This window comes from Oncorhynchus mykiss, chromosome 10 (genome assembly GCF_013265735.2).
Source record: "Oncorhynchus mykiss isolate Arlee chromosome 10, USDA_OmykA_1.1, whole genome shotgun sequence".
Taxonomy (NCBI): domain Eukaryota; kingdom Metazoa; phylum Chordata; class Actinopteri; order Salmoniformes; family Salmonidae; genus Oncorhynchus; species Oncorhynchus mykiss.
In genome coordinates this window covers 87,101,765-87,124,264 of record NC_048574.1, presented here as the reverse complement: position 1 = coordinate 87,124,264, position 22,500 = coordinate 87,101,765, and the positions used below count along the sequence as shown (strand labels likewise).

The window sequence follows — 22,500 nt, the reverse complement described above, 5'->3', positions numbered from 1 at the left end:
ATACATCAACCAACCAATACATCAACCAACCAATACATCAACCAACCAATACACAAACCAACCAATACACCAACCAACCAATACACCAACCAACCAATACATCAACCAACCAATACATCAACCAACCAATACATCAACCAACCAATACATCAATCAACCAACCAATATATCAACCAACCAATACATCAACCAACCAATACATCAACCAACCAATACATCAACCAATACATCAACCAACCAATACATCAACCAACCAATACATCAACCAATACATCAACCAACCAATACATCAACCAATACATCAACCAACCAATACATCAACCAACCAATACATCAACCAACCAATACACCAACCAACCAATACATCAACCAACCAACCAATACATCAACCAACCAATACACCAACCAACCGATACATCAACCAACCAATACATCAACCAACCAACCAATACATCAACCAACCAACCAATACATCAACCAACCAATACACCAACCAACCAATACATCAACCAACCAATACATCAACCAACCAATACATCAACCAACCAATACATCAACCAATACACCAACCAACCAATACATCAACCAACCAATACATCAACCAACCAACCAATACATCAACCAACCAATACATCAACCAACCAACCAATACATCAACCAACCAATACACCAACCAACCAATACATCAACCAACCAATACATCAACCAACCAATACATCAACCAACCAATACACCAACCAACCAATACACCAACCAACCAATACACCAACCAACCAATACATCAACCAACCAATACACCAACCAACCAATACACCAACCAACCAATACATCAACCAACCAATACACCAACCAACCAATACATCAACCAACCAATACACCAACCAACCAATACACCAACCATCCAATACATCAACCAACCATCCAATACATCAACCAATACATCAACCAATACACCAACCAATACATCAACCAACCAATACATCAACCAACCAATACATCAACCAACCAATACACCAACCAACCAATACATCAACCAACCAATACATCAACCAACCAATACATCAACCAACCAATACATCAATACAACCAATACATCAAACAACCAATACATCAACCAACCAACTAATACATCAACAAACCAACTAATACATCAACCAACCAATACATCAACCAATACATCAACCAACATATACATCAATCAACCAACCAATATATCAACCAACCAATACATCAACCAACCAATACATCAACCAACCAATACATCAACCAACCAATACATCAACCAATACATCAACCAACCAATACATCAACCAACCAATACATCAACCAATACATCAACCAATACATCAACCAATACATCAACCAATACATCAATCAACCAATACATCAACCAACCAATACACCAACCAACCAATACATCAACCAACCAACCAATACATCAACCAACCAATACACCAACCAACCGATACATCAACCAACCGATACATCAACCAACCGATACATCAACCAAGCAATACATCAACCAACCAACCAATACATCAACCAACCAATACATCAACCAACCAATACATCAACCAACCAATACATCAACCAACCAATACATCAACCAACCAATACATCAACCAACCAATACATCAACCAACCAATACATCAACCAACCAATACATCAACCAATACACCAGCCAACCAATACATCAACCAACCAATACATCAACCAACCAACCAATACATCAACCAACCAATACATCAACCAACCAACCAATACATCAACCAACCAATACACCAACCAACCAATACATCAACCAACCAATACATCAACCAACCAATACATGAACCAACCAATACATGAACCAACCAATACATCAACCAACCAATACACCACCCAACCAACCAATACACCAACCAACCAATACATCAACCAACCAATACACCAACCAACCAATACACCAACCAACCAATACACCAACCAACCAATACATCAACCAACCAATACACCAACCAATACATCAACCAACCAATACATCAACCAACCAATACATCAACCAACCAATACACCAACCAACCAATACATCAACCAACCAATACATCAACCAACCAATACACCAACCAACCAATACATCAACCAACCAATACATCAACCAACCAATACATCAACCAACCAATACATCAACCAACCAATACACCAACCAACCAATACACCAACCAACCAATACACCAACCAACACATCAACCAACCAATACATCAACCAACCAATACATCAACAAACCAATACATCAACCAACCAATACACCAACCAACCAATACATCAACCAACCAATACATCAACCAACCAATACATCAACCAACCAATACACCAACCAACCAATACATCAACCAACCAATACATCAACCAACCAATACACCAACCAATACATCAACCGACCAATACATCAACCAACCAATACATCAACCAACCAATACACCAACCAACCAATACACCAACCAACCAATACATCAACCAACCAATACATCAATACACCAACCAATACATCAACCAACCAATACATCAACCAACCAATACATCAACCAACCAATACATCAACCAACCAATACATCAACCAACCAATACATCAACCAATACATCAACCAACCAATACATCAACCAACCAATACATCAACCAACCAATACACCAACCAACCAATACACCAACCAAGCAATACATCAACCAACCAATACATCAACCAACCAATACACCAACCAACCAATACATCAACCAACCAATACATCAATACACCAACCAACCAATACATCAACCAACCAATACATCAATACACCAACCAACCAATACATCAACCAACCAATACATCAATACATCAACCAACCAATACACTAATCAACCAATACACCAACCAACCAATACACCAACCAACCAATACATCAACCAACCAATACATCAACCAACCAATACATCAACCAATACATCAACCAACCAATACATCAACCAACCAATACATCAACCAACCAATACAACAACCAACCAATACATCAACCAACCAATACACCAACCAATACATCAACCAATACACCAACCAACCAATACACCAACCAATACATCAACCAACCAATACATCAACCAACCAATACATCAACCAATACATCAACCAACCAATACACCAACCAACCAATACATCAACCAACCAATACATCAACCAACCAATACACCAACCAATACACCAACCAATACATCAATACATCAACCAACCAATACATCAACCAACCAATACACAAACCAATACACCAACCAATACATCAATACATCAACCAACCAATACACCAATACATCACTACATCAATACATCAATACACTAACCAATACATCAATACACTAACCAATACACCAATACATCAATACACTAACCAATACATCAATACATCACTACATCAATACATCAATACACTAACCAATACATCAATACATCAATACACTAACCAATACATCACTACATCAATACACAAACCAATACATCACTACATCAATACACTAACCAATACACCAATACACTAACCAATACACCAATACATCAATACACTAACCAATACATCAATACACTAACCAATACATCAATACACTAACCAATACATCAATACACTAACCAATACATCAATACATCAATACACTAACCAATACATCAATACATCAATACACTAACCAATACACCAATACATCAATACACTAACCAATACATCAATACACTAACCAATACACCAATACATCAATACACTAACCAATACATCACTACATCAATACACTAACCAATACATCAATACACTAACCAATACACCAATACATCAATACATCAATACACTAACCAATACATCAATACACTAACCAATACACCAATACATCAATACACTAACCAATACATCAATACACCAATACACTAACTAATACATCAATACATCAATACACTAACCAATACATCAATACATCAATACATCAATACACTAACCAATACACCAATACATCAATACACTAACCAATACATCAATACACTAACCAATACATCACTACATCAATACACTAACCAATACATCAATACACTAACCAATACATCACTACATCAATACACTAACCAATACATCACTACATCAATACACTAACCAATACATCAATACATCAATACACTAACCAATACACCAATACACTAACCAATACATCAATACATCAATACACTAACCAATACATCACTACATCAATACACTAACCAATACATCACTACATCCATACACTAACCAATACATCAATACATCAATACACTAACCAATACACCAATACACTAACCAATACATCAATACACTAACCAATACATCAATACACTAACCAATACATCACTACATCAATACACTAACCAATACATCACTACATCAATACACTAACCAATACACCAATACATCAATACACTAACCAATACACCAATACACTAACCAATACACCAATACACCAATACACTAACCAATACATCAATACACTAACCAATACATCACTACATCAATACACTAACCAATACACCAATACATCAATACACTAACCAATACACCAATACACTAACCAATACATCACTACATCAATACACTAACCATTACACCAATACATCAATACACTAACCAATACACCAATACATCAATACACTAACCAATACATCAATACACTAACCAATACATCACTACATCAATACACTAACCAATACACCAATACATCAATACACTAACCAATACACCAATACACTAACCAATACATCACTACATCAATACACTAACCATTACACCAATACATCAATACACTAACCAATACACCAATACATCAATACACTAACCAATACACCAATACATCAATACACTAACCAATACACCAATACACTAACCAATACATCAACCAACCAATACATCAAACAATACATCAATACACCAACCAATACATTAATCAATCCATAATCACAGCATCAGGTATAATCAACTGGCCCCCAGGAGTGTAGTTGTATCCTAGTGGAGGATGCTGGGTGGTGGTATAGGAGTAGAGGATGCTGGGTAGTGGGATAGCAGTAGAGGATGCTGGGTAGTGTAGTTCTACCTTAACCCGGATGTATGAGTGGATGATGCTGGGTAGTGTAGTTCTACCTTAACCAGGATGTATGAGTGGAGGATGCTGGGAAGTTTAGCCACACTCATGTATACGATTGATCACAGAGCCGTGCGACCTCCATAGACAAACATTGGCAGTAGAATGGCCCTTACTGAAGAGCTCAGTGACTTTCAACGTGGCATCGTCATAGGATGCCAGCTTTCCAACAAGTCAGTTTGTCAAATGTCTTCCCTGCTAGAGCTTCCCCCGGTCAACTGTAAGTGCTGTTATTGTGAAGTGGAAATGTCTAGGAGCAACAACGGCTCAGCCGCGAAGTGGTAGGCCACACAAGCTCACAGAACGGGACCGCCGAGTGCTGAAGCGAGTAAAAATCATCTGTCTTCGGTTGCAACACTCACTACCGAGTTCCAAACTGCCTCTGGAAGCAACACTCACTACCGAGTTCCAAACTGCCTCTGGAAGCAACCCCTCACTACAGAGTTCCAAACTGCCTCTGGAAGCAACCCCTCACTACAGAGTTCCAAACTGCCTCTGGAAGCAACCCCTCACTACCGAGTTCCAAACTGCCTCTGGAAGCAACCCCTCACTACCGAGTTCCAAACTGCCTCTGGAAGCAACACTCACTACCGAGTTCCAAACTGCCTCTGGAAGCAACCCCTCACTACAGAGTTCCAAACTGCCTCTGGAAGCAACACTCACTACAGAGTTCCAAACTGCCTCTGGAAGCAACCCCTCACTACAGAGTTCCAAACTGCCTCTGGAAGCAACACTCACTACAGAGTTCCAAACTCTGAAATGAGTTTTCATGTCCGAGCACCCGCACACAAGCCTAAGATAGCAGTAGAGGATGCTGGGTAGTGTAGTGGTATAGCAGTAGAGGATATTGGGTAGTGTAGTGGTATAGCAGTAGAGGATGCTGGCTAATGTAGTGGTATAGCAGTAGAGGATGCTGTGTAGTGTAGTGGTATAGCAGTAGAGGATACTGGGTAGTGTAGTGGTAAAGCAGTAGAGGATATTGGGTAGTGTAGTGGTAGAGCATTAGAGGGTGCTGGCTAGTGTAGTGGTATAGCAGTAGAGGGTGCTGGCTAGTGTAGTGGTATAGCAGTAGAGGATGCTGGGTAGTGTAGTGGTAAAGCATTAGAGGGTGCTGGCTAGTGTAGTGGTATAGCAGTAGAGGATACTGGGTAGTGTAGTGGTAGAGCAGTGGAGGATGCTGGGTAGTGTAGTTCTACCTTAACCAGTATGTATGAGTGGAGGATCATGAGGTTGGTGTTCATCTCAGCAGGGATTCTGATCTTCTGTGTCTGCAGCTCAGTGTACATACTGAACAGCACGTCATGGGCGCTACGGTAGTTCCCTGGAACACAAACACGTCCTTTAAGGTATGTACATGACTGTGTGTATATTTACGACTGTGTGTATGTACAGTACCAGTCAAAAGTGTGGACACACCTGCTCATTCAAGGGGTTTTATTTATTTTTACTATTTTCTACATTATAGAATAATAGTGAGAACATCAACACTATGAAATAACACATATGGAATCATGTAGTAACCAAAAAAGTGTTAAACAAATAAAACAATATTTTACATTTGAGATACTTTAAAGTAGCCACCCTTTAGTTAGTACCTAACCCACCCTTTAGTTAGTACCTAACCCACCCTTTAGTTAGTACCTAACCCACCCTTTAGTTAGTACCTAACCCACCCTTTAGTTAGTACCTAACCCACCCTTTAGTTAGTACCTAACCCACCCTTTAGTTAGTACCTAACCCACCCTTTAGTTAGTACCTAACCCACCCTTTAGTTAGTACCTAACCCACCCTTTAGTTAGTACCTAACCCACCCTTTAGTTAGTACCTAACCCACCCTTTAGTTAGTACCTAACCCACCCTTTAGTTAGTACCTAACCCACCCTTTAGTTAGTACCTAACCCACCCTTTAGTTAGTACCTAACCCACCCTTTGCCTTCATGACAACTTTGCATACCTCTCTTATATATATATATATATATATATGTGATTGTGTACCTGCAGACTGCTCCTCTCTCTATATATATATGTGAGTGTGTACCTGCAGACTGCTCCTCTCTCTATATATATATGTGAGTGTGTACCTGCAGACTGCTCCTCTCTATATATATATATGTGAGTGTGTACCTGCAGACTGCTCCTCTCTATATATATATATGTGAGTGTGTACCTGCAGACTGCTCCTCTCTATATATATATATGTGAGTGTGTACCTGCAGACTGCTCCTCTCTCTATATATATATATATGTGAGTGTGTACCTGCAGACTGCTCCTCTCTATATATATATATATATATATATATGTGAGTGTGTACCTGCAGACTGCTCCTCTCTCTATATATATATGTGAGTGTGTACCTGCAGACTGCTCCTCTCTCTATATATATATGTGAGTGTGTACCTGCAGACTGCTCCTCTCTCTATATATATATATATATATATATATATATATATGTGAGTGTGTACCTGCAGACTGCTCCTCTCTATATATATATATATGTGAGTGTGTACCTGCAGACTGCTCCTCTCTATATATATATATATATATATATATATGTGAGTGTGTACCTGCAGACTGCTCCTCTCTATATATATATATGTGAGTGTGTACCTGCAGACTGCTCCTCTCTATATATATATATGTGAGTGTGTACCTGCAGACTGCTCCTCTCTATATATATATATATGTGAGTGTGTACCTGCAGACTGCTCCTCTCTATATATATATATATATATATATATATATGTGAGTGTGTACCTGCAGACTGCTCCTCTCTATATATATATATGTGAGTGTGTACCTGCAGACTGCTCCTCTCTATATATATATATATATATATGTGAGTGTGTACCTGCAGACTGCTCCTCTCTAGCGATGATGATGGCAGTACACGCTGCCTCTCTGTACTGCAGCAGGCCCATGTAGAGACGGAACAGGTACTTGGCATCCTGGGAGGAAAGGGGGAAGACAACACCACTACTCAGTGATAGGCTCCCTGTCAGATGGCAGCCAATCAGACGGCACGTCAGAGAGAGCAAACGCACGGATTGGGTGGCAGGTAGAGGGGTGGGGACAGAGAGCCCACACAATGCTTATAGTGTAAAATACAAATCTGTCTCACAGACAGACAGACAGACAGACAGACAGACAGACAGACAGACAGACAGACAGACAGACAGAGAGACACACAGACAGACAGACAGACAGACTAGGCCTACAGACAGACAGACAGACAGACAGACTAGGCCTACAGACAGACAGACAGACAGACAGACAGACAGACAGACTAGGCCTACAGACAGACAGACAGACAGACAGACTAGGCCTACAGACAGACAGACAGACAGACAGACAGACAGACAGACAGACAGACTAGGCCTACAGACAGACTAGGCCTACAGACAGACAGACAGACAGACAGACAGACAGACAGACAGACAGACAGACAGTGTGAAAGAAAAGCCAAGCGACTATTCCAATCAATTAAAGACAGACAGACAGATATTGATAAGTTAGTATAATATTGATTACCTTGGGCATGCCGTCACTTTCCCCCATCAGGTAATCAATCAGCTGATTGGTCAAAGACTCATCCTTGGCTTGGCCCACCTGGAAAACACACACACACACACACAGTCTTGTATAACTAACCTTGTGGGGACACACTTACCCTAAACACACAGTCTTGTATAACTAACCTTGTGGGGACACACTTACCCTAAACACACAGTCTTGTATAACTAACCTTGTGGGGACACACTTACCCTAAACACACAGTCTTGTATAACTAACCTTGTGGGGACACACTTACCCTAAACACACAGTCTTGTATAACTAACCTTGTGGGGACACACTTACCCTAAACACACAGTCTTGTATAACTAACCTTGTGGGGACACACTTACCCTAAACACACAGTCTTGTATAACTAACCTTGTGGGGACACACTTACCCTAAACACACAGTCTTGTATAACTAACCTTGTGGGGACACACTTACCCTAAACACACAGTCTTGTATAACTAACCTTGTGGGGACACACTTACCCTAAACACACGGTCTTGTATAACTAACCTTGTGGGGACACACTTACCCTAAACACACAGTCTTGTATAACTAACCTTGTGGGGACACACTTACCCTAAACACACAGTCTTGTATAACTAACCTTGTGGGGACACACTTACCCTAAACACACAGTCTTGTATAACTAACCTTGTGGGGACACACTTACCCTAAACACACAGTCTTGTATAACTAACCTTGTGGGGACACTCTTACCCTAAACACACAGTCTTGTATAACTAACCTTGTGGGGACACAATTCCGTCCTATTCAAAATATTATTTTTCCTAACCCATACTCTTAACCCTAGTTTCTAACCCATACTCTTAACCCTAGTTCCTAACCCTAGTTCCTAACCCATACTCTTAACCCTAGTTCCTAACCCATACTCTTAACCCTAGTTCCTAACCCATACTCTCAACCCTAGTTCCTAACCCATACTCTTAACCCTAGTTTCTAACCCATACTCTTAACCCTAGTTCCTAACCCATACTCTTAACCCTAGTTCGTAACCCATCCTAACCCATACTCTTAACCCTAACCCATACTCTTAACCCTAGTTGCTAACCCTAGTTCCTAACCCATACTCTTAACCCTAGTTCCTAACCCATACTCTTAACCCTAAACCCTAGTTCCTAACCCATACTCTTAACCCTAGTTCCTAACCCATACTCTTAACCCTAGTTCCTAACCCTAGTTCCTAACCCATACTCTAAACCCTAGTTCTTAACCCTAGTTCCTAACCCATACTCTCAACCCTAGTTCCTAACCCATACTCTTAACCCTAGTTCCTAACCCTAGTTCCTAACCCATCCTAACCCATACTCTTAACCCTAGTTCCTAACCAATACTCTCAACCCTAGTTCCTAACCCATACTCTCAACCCTAGTTCCTAACCCATCCTAACCCATACTCTTAACCCTAGTTCCTAACCCATACTCTTAACCCTAAACCCTAGTTCCTAACCCATCCTAACCCATACTCTTAACCCTAAACCATACTCTTAAGCCTAGTGCCTAACCCATACTCTTAACCCTAAAACCTAGTTCCTAACCCATACTCTTAACCCTAAACCCTAGTTCCTAACCCATACTCTTAACCCTAGTTCCTAACCCATACTCTTAACCCTAGTTCCTAACCCTAACTCCTAACCCATCCTAACCCATACTCTTAACCCTAACCCATATTCTTAACCCTAGTTCCTAACCTATACTCTTAACCCTAGTTCCTAACCCTAAACTCTAGTTCCTAACCCTAACCCTAGTTCCTAACCCATACTCTTAACCCTAGTTCCTAACCCATACTCTTAACCCTAGTTCCTAACCCTAAACCGTAGTTCCTAACCCTAACCCTAGTTCCTAACCCATACTCTTAACCCTAGTTCCTAACCCATACTCTTAACCCTAGTTCCTAACCCTAGTTCCTAACCCTAACCCTAGTTCCTAACCCATACTCTTAACCCTAAACCCTAGTTCCTAACCCATACTCTTAACCCCCTCTTAACCCTAGTTCCTAACCCATACTCTTAACCCCCTCTTAACCCTAGTTCCTAACCCATACTCTTAACCCTAGTTCCTAACCCTAGTTCCTAACCCTAAACCCTAGTTCCTAACCCATACTCTTAACCCTAGTTCCTAACCCATACTCTTAACCCTAGTTCCTAACCCATACTCTTAACCCCCTCTTAACCCTAGTTCCTAACCCATACTCTTAACCCTAGTTCCTAACCCATAGTCTTAACCCTAGTTCCTAACCCATAGTCTTAACCCTAACCCTAGTTCCTAAACCATACTCTTAACCCTAAAACTAACCTTAGCTCTTAGCTTAACCCTAACCCTAGTTCCTAACCCTAAAACTAACCTTAGCTCCTAACCATAATTCTAACCTTAACCCTAACCCTAGTTCCTAACCCACACTCTTAACCCTAAACCTAAAAATAACCTTAGCTCCTAACCCTAACTCCTAACCCATACTCTTAGCACTAAACCTAAAAATAACCTTAGCTCCTAACCCTAATTCTAACCTTAAAACCCCCTAGAAACAGTTAAACACACACACACACACACACACACACACACACACACACACACACACACACACTCCTGTCACCGTCTCTATAGCCATCTCGATGGCCAGGTTGTCATCAGTGTTGGGACATTTCAGGAAGTGCTTCAGGGCCTGAGAGAGAGAGAGAGAGAGAGAGAGAGAGAGAGAGAGAGAGAGAGAGAAGAGAGAGAGGGTGGGTGAGTGAGTGAGTGAATGGGCCAATTTATTAATGGGGGGTGGATGGATGAATGGATAGATAGACAGACAGAAGGGATGAATGGATAGATAGATAGACAGAAGGGATGAATGGATAGATAGACAGACAGAAGGGATGAATGGATAGATAGATAGACAGAAGGGATGAATGGATAGATAGACAGACAGAAGGGATGAATGGATAGATAGATAGAGAGTACTTTGCTGTACTGATAGATAGATATAGATAGATAAATACTTTGCTGTACTGATAGATAGATAGATAGATAGATAGATGAGTACTTTGCTATACTGATAGATAGATAGATAGATAGATAGATGAGTACTTTGCTGTACTGATAGATATATAGATAGATGAGTACTTTGCTGTACTGATAGATAGATAGATAGATAGATAGATAGATAGATAGATAGATAGATAGATGAGTACTTTGCTATACTGATAGATAGATAGATAGATAGATAGATGAGTACTTTGCTGTACTGATAGATATATAGATAGATGAGTACTTTGCTGTACTGATAGATATATAGATAGATAGATAGATAGGTAGATAGATAGATAGATAGATAGATAGATAGATAGATAGATGAGTACTTTGCTGTACTGGCCACACTTGTGGAAGAACCTCCCAGCCTGCAGGTGTTTGTTCTCCCCCTGGAAGTAGAGAGCCATACTCTGGTAGTCCTCCTGGGTGGCCTCAGAGCCTGCACACACACACACACACACACACACACACACACACACACACACACACACACACACACACACATTCACTACTTTCCACTGATTATGATGCATCAACACTAACAGGGTACATCTGACAGACTCCCCCCCTCCTACACTCTCCCGCACAGACTCCCCCCTCCTCCCAGCCCCCCCCCCCCCTCCCCACAGACACCCCCCCCCTCTCAGCCCCCAGACACCCCCCTCCTCCCCGTAGACACACAGACCCCCCCACCCCCCAGCCCAGACCCCCTCCCTCCCCGTAGACACAGACAGAGAGACTGACTGATGATGTCAGCGTAGCTGTCCATCTGCCCGTGTTGCTGTGCCAGCTGGAAGGCCTCGTCGTTACAGTGGGACAACACCAGGAACTGGATGGCTGAGCCGTAGTCACTTAGACGCAGGAAGAACCTGAAACACACACACACACACAGACATGAACACACAGAATCACACACACACACACACACACACACAGACACACACACACATACCACTTAGAATCATAATAAAAGTAGAGTCTGTCTCGCTGACTGACTGTCTCGCTGACTGACTGTCAGTCTCGCTGACTGACTGTCAGTCTCGCTGACTGACTGTCTGTCTCGCAGCCTGACTGTCTGTCTCGCAGCCTGACTGTCTGTCTCGCAGCCTGACTGTCTGTCTCGCAGCCTGACTGTCTGTCTCGCAGCCTGACTGTCTGTCCCGCTGACTGTCTGTTTCGCTGCCTGACTGTCTGTCTCGCAGCCTGACTGTCTGTCTCGCAGCCTGACTGTCTGTCTCGCAGCCTGACTGTCTGTCTCGCAGCCTGACTGTCTGTCTGGCTGACTGTCTGACTGGCTGCCTGATTGTCTGTCTCGCAGCCTGACTGTCTGTCTCGCAGCCTGACTGTCTGTCTCGCAGCCTGACTGTCTGTCTCGCTGCCTGACTTTCTCACTGCCTGACTTTCTCGCTGCCTGACTGTCTTGCTGCCTGACTGTCTCGCTGCCTGACTGTCTCGCTGCCTGACTGTCTGTCTCGCTGCCTGACTGTCTGTCTCGCTGCCTGACTGTCTGTCTCGCTGCCTGTCTCTCGCCCACTGACTGTCTCGCTGACTGACTGTCTCGCTGACTGTCTTGCTGCCTGACTGTCTGTCTCACTGCCTGACTGTCCCGCTGCCTGACTGTCTCTCCCTCTGACTGTGTGACAGTCCTTCTGACTGTCCCTCTGACTGTGTGTCTCGCTGCCTGACAGTTCCCACCTGGCAACCATCTTGGCCCCATCGATGCTCTGCGTCTCCCTGACAATGCGGACGGCGTCTTCAGGGTTGTTGAGGTGATCCAGCAACACCCGGATCACGTTGTCCCAGTCCCTGGCACTCTCATAGGCCTGGGCAGCCTCCTTAAACCTGTCACACACAATATTATCCCAGTCCCTCACACTGTCTCCTTAAACCACAATATTATCCCAGTCCCTCACACTGCCTCCTTAAACCATAATATTATCCCTCACACTGCCTCCTTAAACCATAATATTATCCCTCACACTGCCTCCTTAAACCATAATATTATCCCTCACACTGCCTCCTTAAACCATAATATTATCCCTCACACTGCCTCCTTAAACCATAATATTATCCCTCACACTGCCTCCTTAAACCACAATATTATCCCTCACACTGCCTCCTTAAACCATAATAGTATCCCTCACACTGCCTCCTTAAACCACAATATTATCCCTCACACTGCCTCCTTAAACCACAATATTATCCCAGTCCCTCACACTGCCTCCTTAAACCATAATATTATCCCTCACACTGCCTCCTTAAACCATAATATTATCCCTCACACTGCCTCCTTAAACCACAATATTATCCCTCACACTGCCTCCTTAAACCATAATATTATCCCAGTCCCTCACACTGCCTCCTTAAACCATAATATTATCCCTCACACTGCCTCCTTAAACCATAATATTATCCCTCACACTGCCTCCTTAAACCATAATATTATCCCAGTCCCTCACACTGCCTTAAACCATAATATTATCCCTCACACTGCCTCCTTAAACCATAATATTATCCCTCACACTGCCTCCTTAAACCATAATATTATCCCTCACACTGCCTCCTTAAACCATAATGTTATCCCAGTCCCTCACACGGCCTCCTTAAACCATAATATTATCCCTCACACTGCCTCCTTAAACCATAATATTATCCCTCACACTGTCTCCTTAAACCATAATATTATCCCTCACACTGCCTCCTTAAACCATAATATTATCCCAGTCCCTCACACTGCCTCCTTAAACCATAATATTATCCCTCACACTGCCTCCTTAAACCATATTATCCCTCACACTGCCTCCTTAAACCATAATATTATCCCAGTCCCTCACACTGCCTCCTTAAACCATAATATTATCCCTCACACTGCCTCCTTAAACCACAATATTATCCCTCACACTGCCTCCTTAAACCACAATATTATCCCAGTCCCTCACACTGCCTCCTTAAACCATAATATTATCCCTCACACTGCCTCCTTAAACCACAATATTATCCCTCACACTGCCTCCTTAAACCATAATATTATCCCAGTCCCTCACACTGCCTCCTTAAACCATAATATTATCCCTCACACTGCCTCCTTAAACCATAATATTATCCCTCACACTGCCTCCTTAAACCATAATATTATCCCAGTCCCTCACACTGCCTCCTTAAACCATAATATTATCCCTCACACTGCCTCCTTAAACCATAATATTATCCCTCACACTGCCTCCTTAAACCATAATATTATCCCTCACACTGCCTCCTTAAACTATAATATTATCCCTCACACTACCTCCTTAAACCATAATATTATCCCTCACACTGCCTCCTTAAACAATAATATTATCCCTCACACTGCCTCCTTAAACCATAATATTATCCCTCACACTGCCTCCTTAAACCATAATATTAACCCTCACACTGTCTCCTTAAACCCTAATATTAACCCTCACACTGTCTCCTTAAACCATAATACTATCCCTCACACTGCCTCCTTAAACCATAATATTATTCCAGTCCCTCACACTGCCTCCTTAAACCATAATATTATCCCTCACACTGTCTCCTTAAACCATAATATTATCCCTCACACTGTCTCCTTAAACCATAATATTATCCCTCACACTGCCTCCTTAAACCATAATATTATCCCTCACACTGTCTCCTTAAACCATAATATTATCCCTCACACTGCCTCCTTAAACCATAATATTATCCCTCACACTGCCTCCTTAAACCATAATATTATCCCTCACACTGCCTCCTTAAACCATAATGTTATCCCAGTCCCTCACACGGCCTCCTTAAACCATAATATTATCCCTCACACTGCCTCCTTAAACCATAATATTATCCCTCACACTGTCTCCTTAAACCATAATATTATCCCTCACACTGCCTCCTTAAACCATAATATTATCCCAGTTCCTCACACTGCCTCCTTAAACCATAATATTATCCCTCACACTGCCTCCTTAAACCATATTATCCCTCACACTGCCTCCTTAAACCATAATATTATCCCAGTCCCTCACACTGCCTCCTTAAACCATAATATTATCCCTCACACTGCCTCCTTAAACCACAATATTATCCCTCACACTGCCTCCTTAAACCACAATATTATCCCAGTCCCTCACACTGCCTCCTTAAACCATAATATTATCCCTCACACTGCCTCCTTAAACCACAATATTATCCCTCACACTGCCTCCTTAAACCATAATATTATCCCAGTCCCTCACACTGCCTCCTTAAACCATAATATTATCCCTCACACTGCCTCCTTAAACCATAATATTATCCCTCACACTGCCTCCTTAAACCATAATATTATCCCAGTCCCTCACACTGCCTCCTTAAACCATAATATTATCCCTCACACTGCCTCCTTAAACCATAATATTATCCCTCACACTGCCTCCTTAAACCATAATATTATCCCTCACACTGCCTCCTTAAACCATAATATTATCCCAGTCCCTCACACTGTCTCCTTAAACCATAATATAATCCCTCACACTGTCTCCTTAAACCATAATATAGTCCCTCACACTGCCTCCTTAAACCATAATATTATCCCTCACACTGTCTCCTTAAACCATAATATTATCTCAGTCCCTCACACTGACTCCTTAAACCATAATATTATCCCTCACACTGCCTCCTTAAACCATAATATTATCCCTCACACTGCCTCCTTAAACTATAATATTATCCCTCACACTGCCTCCTTAAACCATAATATTATCCCTCACACTGCCTCCTTAAACAATAATATTATCCCTCACACTGCCTCCTTAAACCATAATATTATCCCTCACACTGCCTCCTTAAACCATAATATTAACCCTCACACTGCCTCCTTAAACCATAATATTATCCCAGTCCCTCACACTGTCTCCTTAAACCCTAATATTAACCCTCACACTGTCTCCTTAAACCATAATACTATCCCTCACACTGCCTCCTTAAACCATAATATTATTCCAGTCCCTCACACTGCCTCCTTAAACCATAATATTATCCCTCACACTGTCTCCTTAAACCATAATATTATCCCTCACACTGTCTCCTTAAACCATAATATTATCCCTCACACTGCCTCCTTAAACCATAATATTATCCCTCACACTGTCTCCTTAAACCATAATATTATCCCTCACACTGTCTCCTTAAACCATAATATTATCCCTCACACTGCCTCCTTAAACCATAATATTATCCCTCACATTGTCTCCTTAAACCATAATGTTATCCCAGTCCCTCACACGGCCTCCTTAAACCATAATATTATCCCTCACACTGCCTCCTTAAACCATAATATTATCCCTCACACTGTCTCCTTAAACCATAATATTATCCCTCACACTGCCTCCTTAAACCATAATATTATCCCAGTCCCTCACACTGCCTCCTTAAACCATAATATTATCCCTCACACTGCCTCCTTAAACCATATTATCCCTCACACTGCCTCCTTAAACCATAATATTATCCCAGTCCCTCACACTGCCTCCTTAAACCATAATATTATCCCTCACACTGCCTCCTTAAACCACAATATTATCCCAGTCCCTCACACTGCCTCCTTAAACCATAATATTATCCCAGTCCCTCACACTGCCTCCTTAAACCATAATATTATCCCTCATACTGCCTCCTTAAACCACAATATTATCCCAGTCCCTCACACTGCCTCCTTAAACCACAATATTATCCCAGTCCCTCACACTGCCTCCTTAAACCATAATATTATCCCAGTCCCTCACACTGTCTCCTTAAACCATACTATTATCCCTCACACTGACTCCTTAAACCATAATATTATCCCTCACACTGCCTCCTTAAACCATAATATTATCCCTCACACTGCCTCCTTAAACCATAATATTATCCCAGTCCCTCACACTGCCTCCTTAAACCATAATATTATCCCAGTCCCTCACACTGCCTCCTTAAACCATAATATTATCCCAGTCCCTCACACTGCCTCCTTAAACCATAATATTATCCCTCACACTGCCTCCTTAAACCATAATATTATCCCTCACACTGCCTCCTTAAACCATAATATTATCCCTCACACTGCCTCCTTAAACCATAATATTATCCCTCACACTGCCTCCTTAAACCATAATATTATCCCTCACACTGCCTCCTTAAACCATAATATTATCCCTCACACTGCCTCCTTAAACCATAATATTATCCCTCACACTGCCTCCTTAAACCATAATATTATCCCAGTCCCTCACACTGACTCCTTAAACCATAATATTATCCCAGTCCCTCACACTGCCTCCTTAAACCATAATATTATCCCTCACACTGTCTCCTTAAACCATAATATTATCCCTCACACTGCCACCTTAAACCATAATATTATCCCAGTCCCTCACACTGCCTCCTTAAACCATAATATTATCCCTCACACTGTCTCCTTAAACCATAATATTATCCCTCACACTGCCTCCTTAAACCATAATATTATCCCTCACACTGCCTCCTTAAACCATAATATTATCCCTCACACTGTCTCCTTAAACCATAATATTATCCCAGTCCCTCACACTCTCTCCTTAAACCACAATATTATCCCAGTCCCTCACACTGTCTCCTTAAACCATAATATTATCCCAGTCCCTCACACTGTCTCCTTAAACCATAATATTATCCATCACACTGGCTCCTTAAACCATAATATTATCCCAGTCCCTCACACTGTCTCCTTAAACCATAATATTATCCCAGTCCCTCACACTGCCTCCTTAAACCATAATATTATCCCTCACACTGCCTCCTTAAACCATAATATTATCCCTCACAATGTCTCCTTAAACCATAATATTATCCCAGTCCCTCACACTGCCTCCTTAAACCATAATATTATCCCAGTCCCTCACACTGCCTCCTTAAACCATAATATTATCCCTCACACTGACTCCTTAAACCATAATATTATCCCTCACACTGCCTCCTTAAACCATAATATTATCCCAGTCCCTCACACTGCCTCCTTAAACCATAATATTATCCCTCACACTGCCTCCTTAAACCACAATATTATCCCTCACACTGCCTCCTTAAACCACAATATTATCCCTCACACTGTCTCCTTAAACCATGGAGGTTGTACCTACTTGCCGTCCACCTCCTTGGCCTTGGCGTACTGCAGGTGGATCTTAGGAGAGGAGACCTGAGGAAGTAACTCTCCTACTTTAGACCTGAGAGAGAGAGAGAGAGAGAGAGAGACGTTGGCTGAAAATATTAGAGTATGTGTTTTTCTGTGTGTGTGTGTGTGTGTGTGTGTGTGTGTGTGTGTGTGTGTCTCACCAGTTCTTGCAGCGTATGTAGACTGAGGCAGCCTTGTCATAGTACTGCCCCTTCTCATACAGCTGGGCTGCTTCAGAGAACTGCTGTAGAAACACAACACAGACCGAGAGAATTACTACTGTCTCTTCTGATACAGACAGAGAGGGAGAATTACTACTGTCTCTTCTGATACAGACAGAGAGGGATAATTACTACTGTCCCTTCTGATACAACACAGACAGAGAGGGAGAATTACTACTGTCTCTTCTGATACAGACAGAGAGGGAGAATTACTACTGTCTCTTCTGATACAGACAGAGAGGGAGAATTACTACTGTCCCTTCTGATACAACACAGACAAAGAGGGAGAATTACTACTGTCTCTTCTGATACAACACAGACAAAGAGGGAGAATTACTACTGTCTCTTCTGATACAGACAGAGAGGGATAATTACTACTGTCCCTTCTGATACAACACAGACAGAGAGGGAGAATTACTACTGTCTCTTCTGATACAGACAGAGAGGGAGAATTACTACTGTCTCTTCTGATACAGACAGAGAGGGAGAATTACTACTGTCTCTTCTGATACAGACCGAGAGGGAGAATTACTACTGTCTCTTCTGATACAACACAGACAAAGAGGGAGAATTACTACTGTCTCTTCTGATACAGACAGAGAGAATTACTACTGTCTCTTCTGATACAGACAGAGAGGGAGAATTACTACTGTCTCTTCTGATACAGACCGAGAGGGAGAATTACTACTGTCTCTTCTGATACAACACAGACAAAGAGGGAGAATTACTACTGTCCCTTCTGATACAACACAGACAAAGAGGGAGAATTACTACTGTCTCTTCTGATACAGACAGAGAGAATTACTACTGTCTCTTCTGATACAGACAGAGAGGGAGAATTACTACTGTCTCTTCTGATACAGACAGAGAGGGAGAATTACTACTGTCTCTTCTGATACAGACAGAGAGGGAGAATTACTACTGTCTCTTCTGATACAGACAGAGAGGGAGAATTACTACTGTCTCTTCTGATACAACACAGACAGAGAGGGAGAATTACTACTGTCTCTTCTGATACAGACAGAGAGGGAGAATTACTACTGTCTCTTCTGATACAGACAGAGAGGGAGAATTACTACTGTCTCTTCTGATACAACACAGACAGAGAGGGAGAATTACTACTGTCCCTTCTGATACAGACAGAGAGAATACTACTGTCTCTTCTGATACAGACAGAGAGAATTACTACTGTCTCTTCTGATACAGACAGAGAGGGAGAATTACTACTGTCTCTTCTGATACAGACAGAGAGAATTACTACTGTCTCTTCTGATACAGACAGAGAGGGAGAATTACTACTCTCTCTTCTGATACAGACAGAGAGGGAGAATTACTACTGTCCCTTCTGATACAGACAGAGAGGGAGAATTACTACTGTCTCTTCTGATACAGACAGAGAGGGAGAATTACTACTGTCTCTTCTGATACAGACAGAGAGGGAGAATTACTACTGTCTCTTCTGATACAGACCGAGAGGGAGAATTACTACTGTCTCTTCTGATACAACACAGACCGAGATAATTACTACTGTCTCTTCTGATACAGACAGAGAGGGAGAATTACTACTGTCTCTTCTGATACAGACAGAGAGGGATAATTACTACTGTCTCTTCTGATACAGACCGAGAGGGAGAATTACTACTGTCTCTTCTGATACAGACAGAGATAATTACTACTGTCTCTTCTGATACAGACAGAGAGAATTACTACTGTCTCTTCTGATACAGACAGAGATAATTACTACTGTCTCTTCTGATACAGACAGAGATAATTACTACTGTCTCTTCTGATACAGACAGAGAGAATTACTACTGTCCCTTCTGATACAGACAGAGAGAATTACTACTGTCTCTTCTGATACAGACAGAGATGGAGAATTACTACTGTCTCTTCTGATACAGACAGAGAGGGATAATTACTACTGTCCCTTCTGATACAACACAGACAGAGAGGGAGAATTACTACTGTCTCTTCTGATACAGACAGAGAGGGAGAATTACTACTGTCTCTTCTGATACAGACAGAGAGGGAGAATTACTACTGTCCCTTCTGATACAACACAGACAGAGAGGGAGAATTACTACTGTCTCTTCTGATACAGACAGAGAGGGAGAATTACTACTGTCTCTTCTGATACAGACAGAGAGGGAGAATTACTACTGTCTCTTCTGATACAGACAGAGAGGGAGAATTACTACTGTCTCTTCTGATACAGACAGAGAGGGAGAATTACTACTGTCTCTTCTGATACAGACCGAGAGGGAGAATTACTACTGTCTCTTCTGATACAACACAGACAAAGAGGGAGAATTACTACTGTCTCTTCTGATACAGACAGAGAGAATTACTACTGTCTCTTCTGATACAGACAGAGAGGGAGAATTACTACGGTCTCTTCTGATACAGACCGAGAGGGAGAATTACTACTGTCTCTTCTGATACAACACAGACAAAGAGGGAGAATTACTACTGTCCCTTCTGATACAACACAGACAAAGAGGGAGAATTACTACTGTCTCTTCTGATACAGACAGAGAGAATTACTACTGTCTCTTCTGATACAGACAGAGAGGGAGAATTACTACTGTCTCTTCTGATACAGACAGAGAGGGAGAATTACTACTGTCTCTTCTGATACAGACAGAGAGGGAGAATTACTACTGTCTCTTCTGATACAACACAGACAGAGAGGGAGAATTACTACTGTCTCTTCTGATACAGACAGAGAGGGAGAATTACTACTGTCTCTTCTGATACAGACAGAGAGGGAGAATTACTACTGTCTCTTCTGATACAACACAGACAGAGAGGGAGAATTACTACTGTCCCTTCTGATACAGACAGAGAGAATTACTACTGTCTCTTCTGATACAGACAGAGAGAATTACTACTGTCTCTTCTGATACAGACAGAGAGGGAGAATTACTACTGTCTCTTCTGATACAGACAGAGAGGGAGAATTACTACTGTCCCTTCTGATACAGACAGAGAGGGAGAATTACTACTGTCTCTTCTGATACAGACAGAGAGGGAGAATTACTACTGTCTCTTCTGATACAGACAGAGATGGAGAATTACTACTGTCTCTTCTGATACAGACAGAGAGAATTACTACTGTCCCTTCTGATACAGACAGAGAGAATTACTACTGTCTCTTCTGATACAGACAGAGATGGAGAATTACTACTGTCTCTTCTGATACAGACAGAGAGAATTACTACTGTCTCTTCTGATACTTCTGACAGATATAAATAGAGAGAGATATAGGTAGAGAGTGAAACCTTCATGTTCTCCAGTATAACCCCACAGTATTTCTTCAGGACAGATAGAAATAGATAGAGGTAGAGAGTGATACCTTCA

The 22,500-nt window shown here is 41.7% G+C and overlaps 1 protein-coding gene across 1 annotated transcript in view; it reads right to left on the bottom strand.

Moving 5' to 3' along the window:
• The window catches only part of LOC110516832 (WD repeat-containing protein 19-like), a 71,898-nt gene that overhangs the window by 5,385 nt on the left and 44,013 nt on the right, over nt 1-22,500 (bottom strand). The window contains exons 24-32 of the mRNA XM_036934402.1: nt 19,081-19,163; nt 18,888-18,971; nt 13,447-13,593; nt 12,496-12,620; nt 12,081-12,190; nt 11,330-11,398; nt 8,687-8,764; nt 8,007-8,103; nt 6,354-6,478 (exon numbers count right to left, since the gene is read on the bottom strand). Coding sequence (XP_036790297.1) covers nt 6,354-6,478; nt 8,007-8,103; nt 8,687-8,764; nt 11,330-11,398; nt 12,081-12,190; nt 12,496-12,620; nt 13,447-13,593; nt 18,888-18,971; nt 19,081-19,163 — 918 coding nt within the window. The remainder of the gene's footprint in view (nt 1-6,353; nt 6,479-8,006; nt 8,104-8,686; nt 8,765-11,329; nt 11,399-12,080; nt 12,191-12,495; nt 12,621-13,446; nt 13,594-18,887; nt 18,972-19,080; nt 19,164-22,500) is intronic.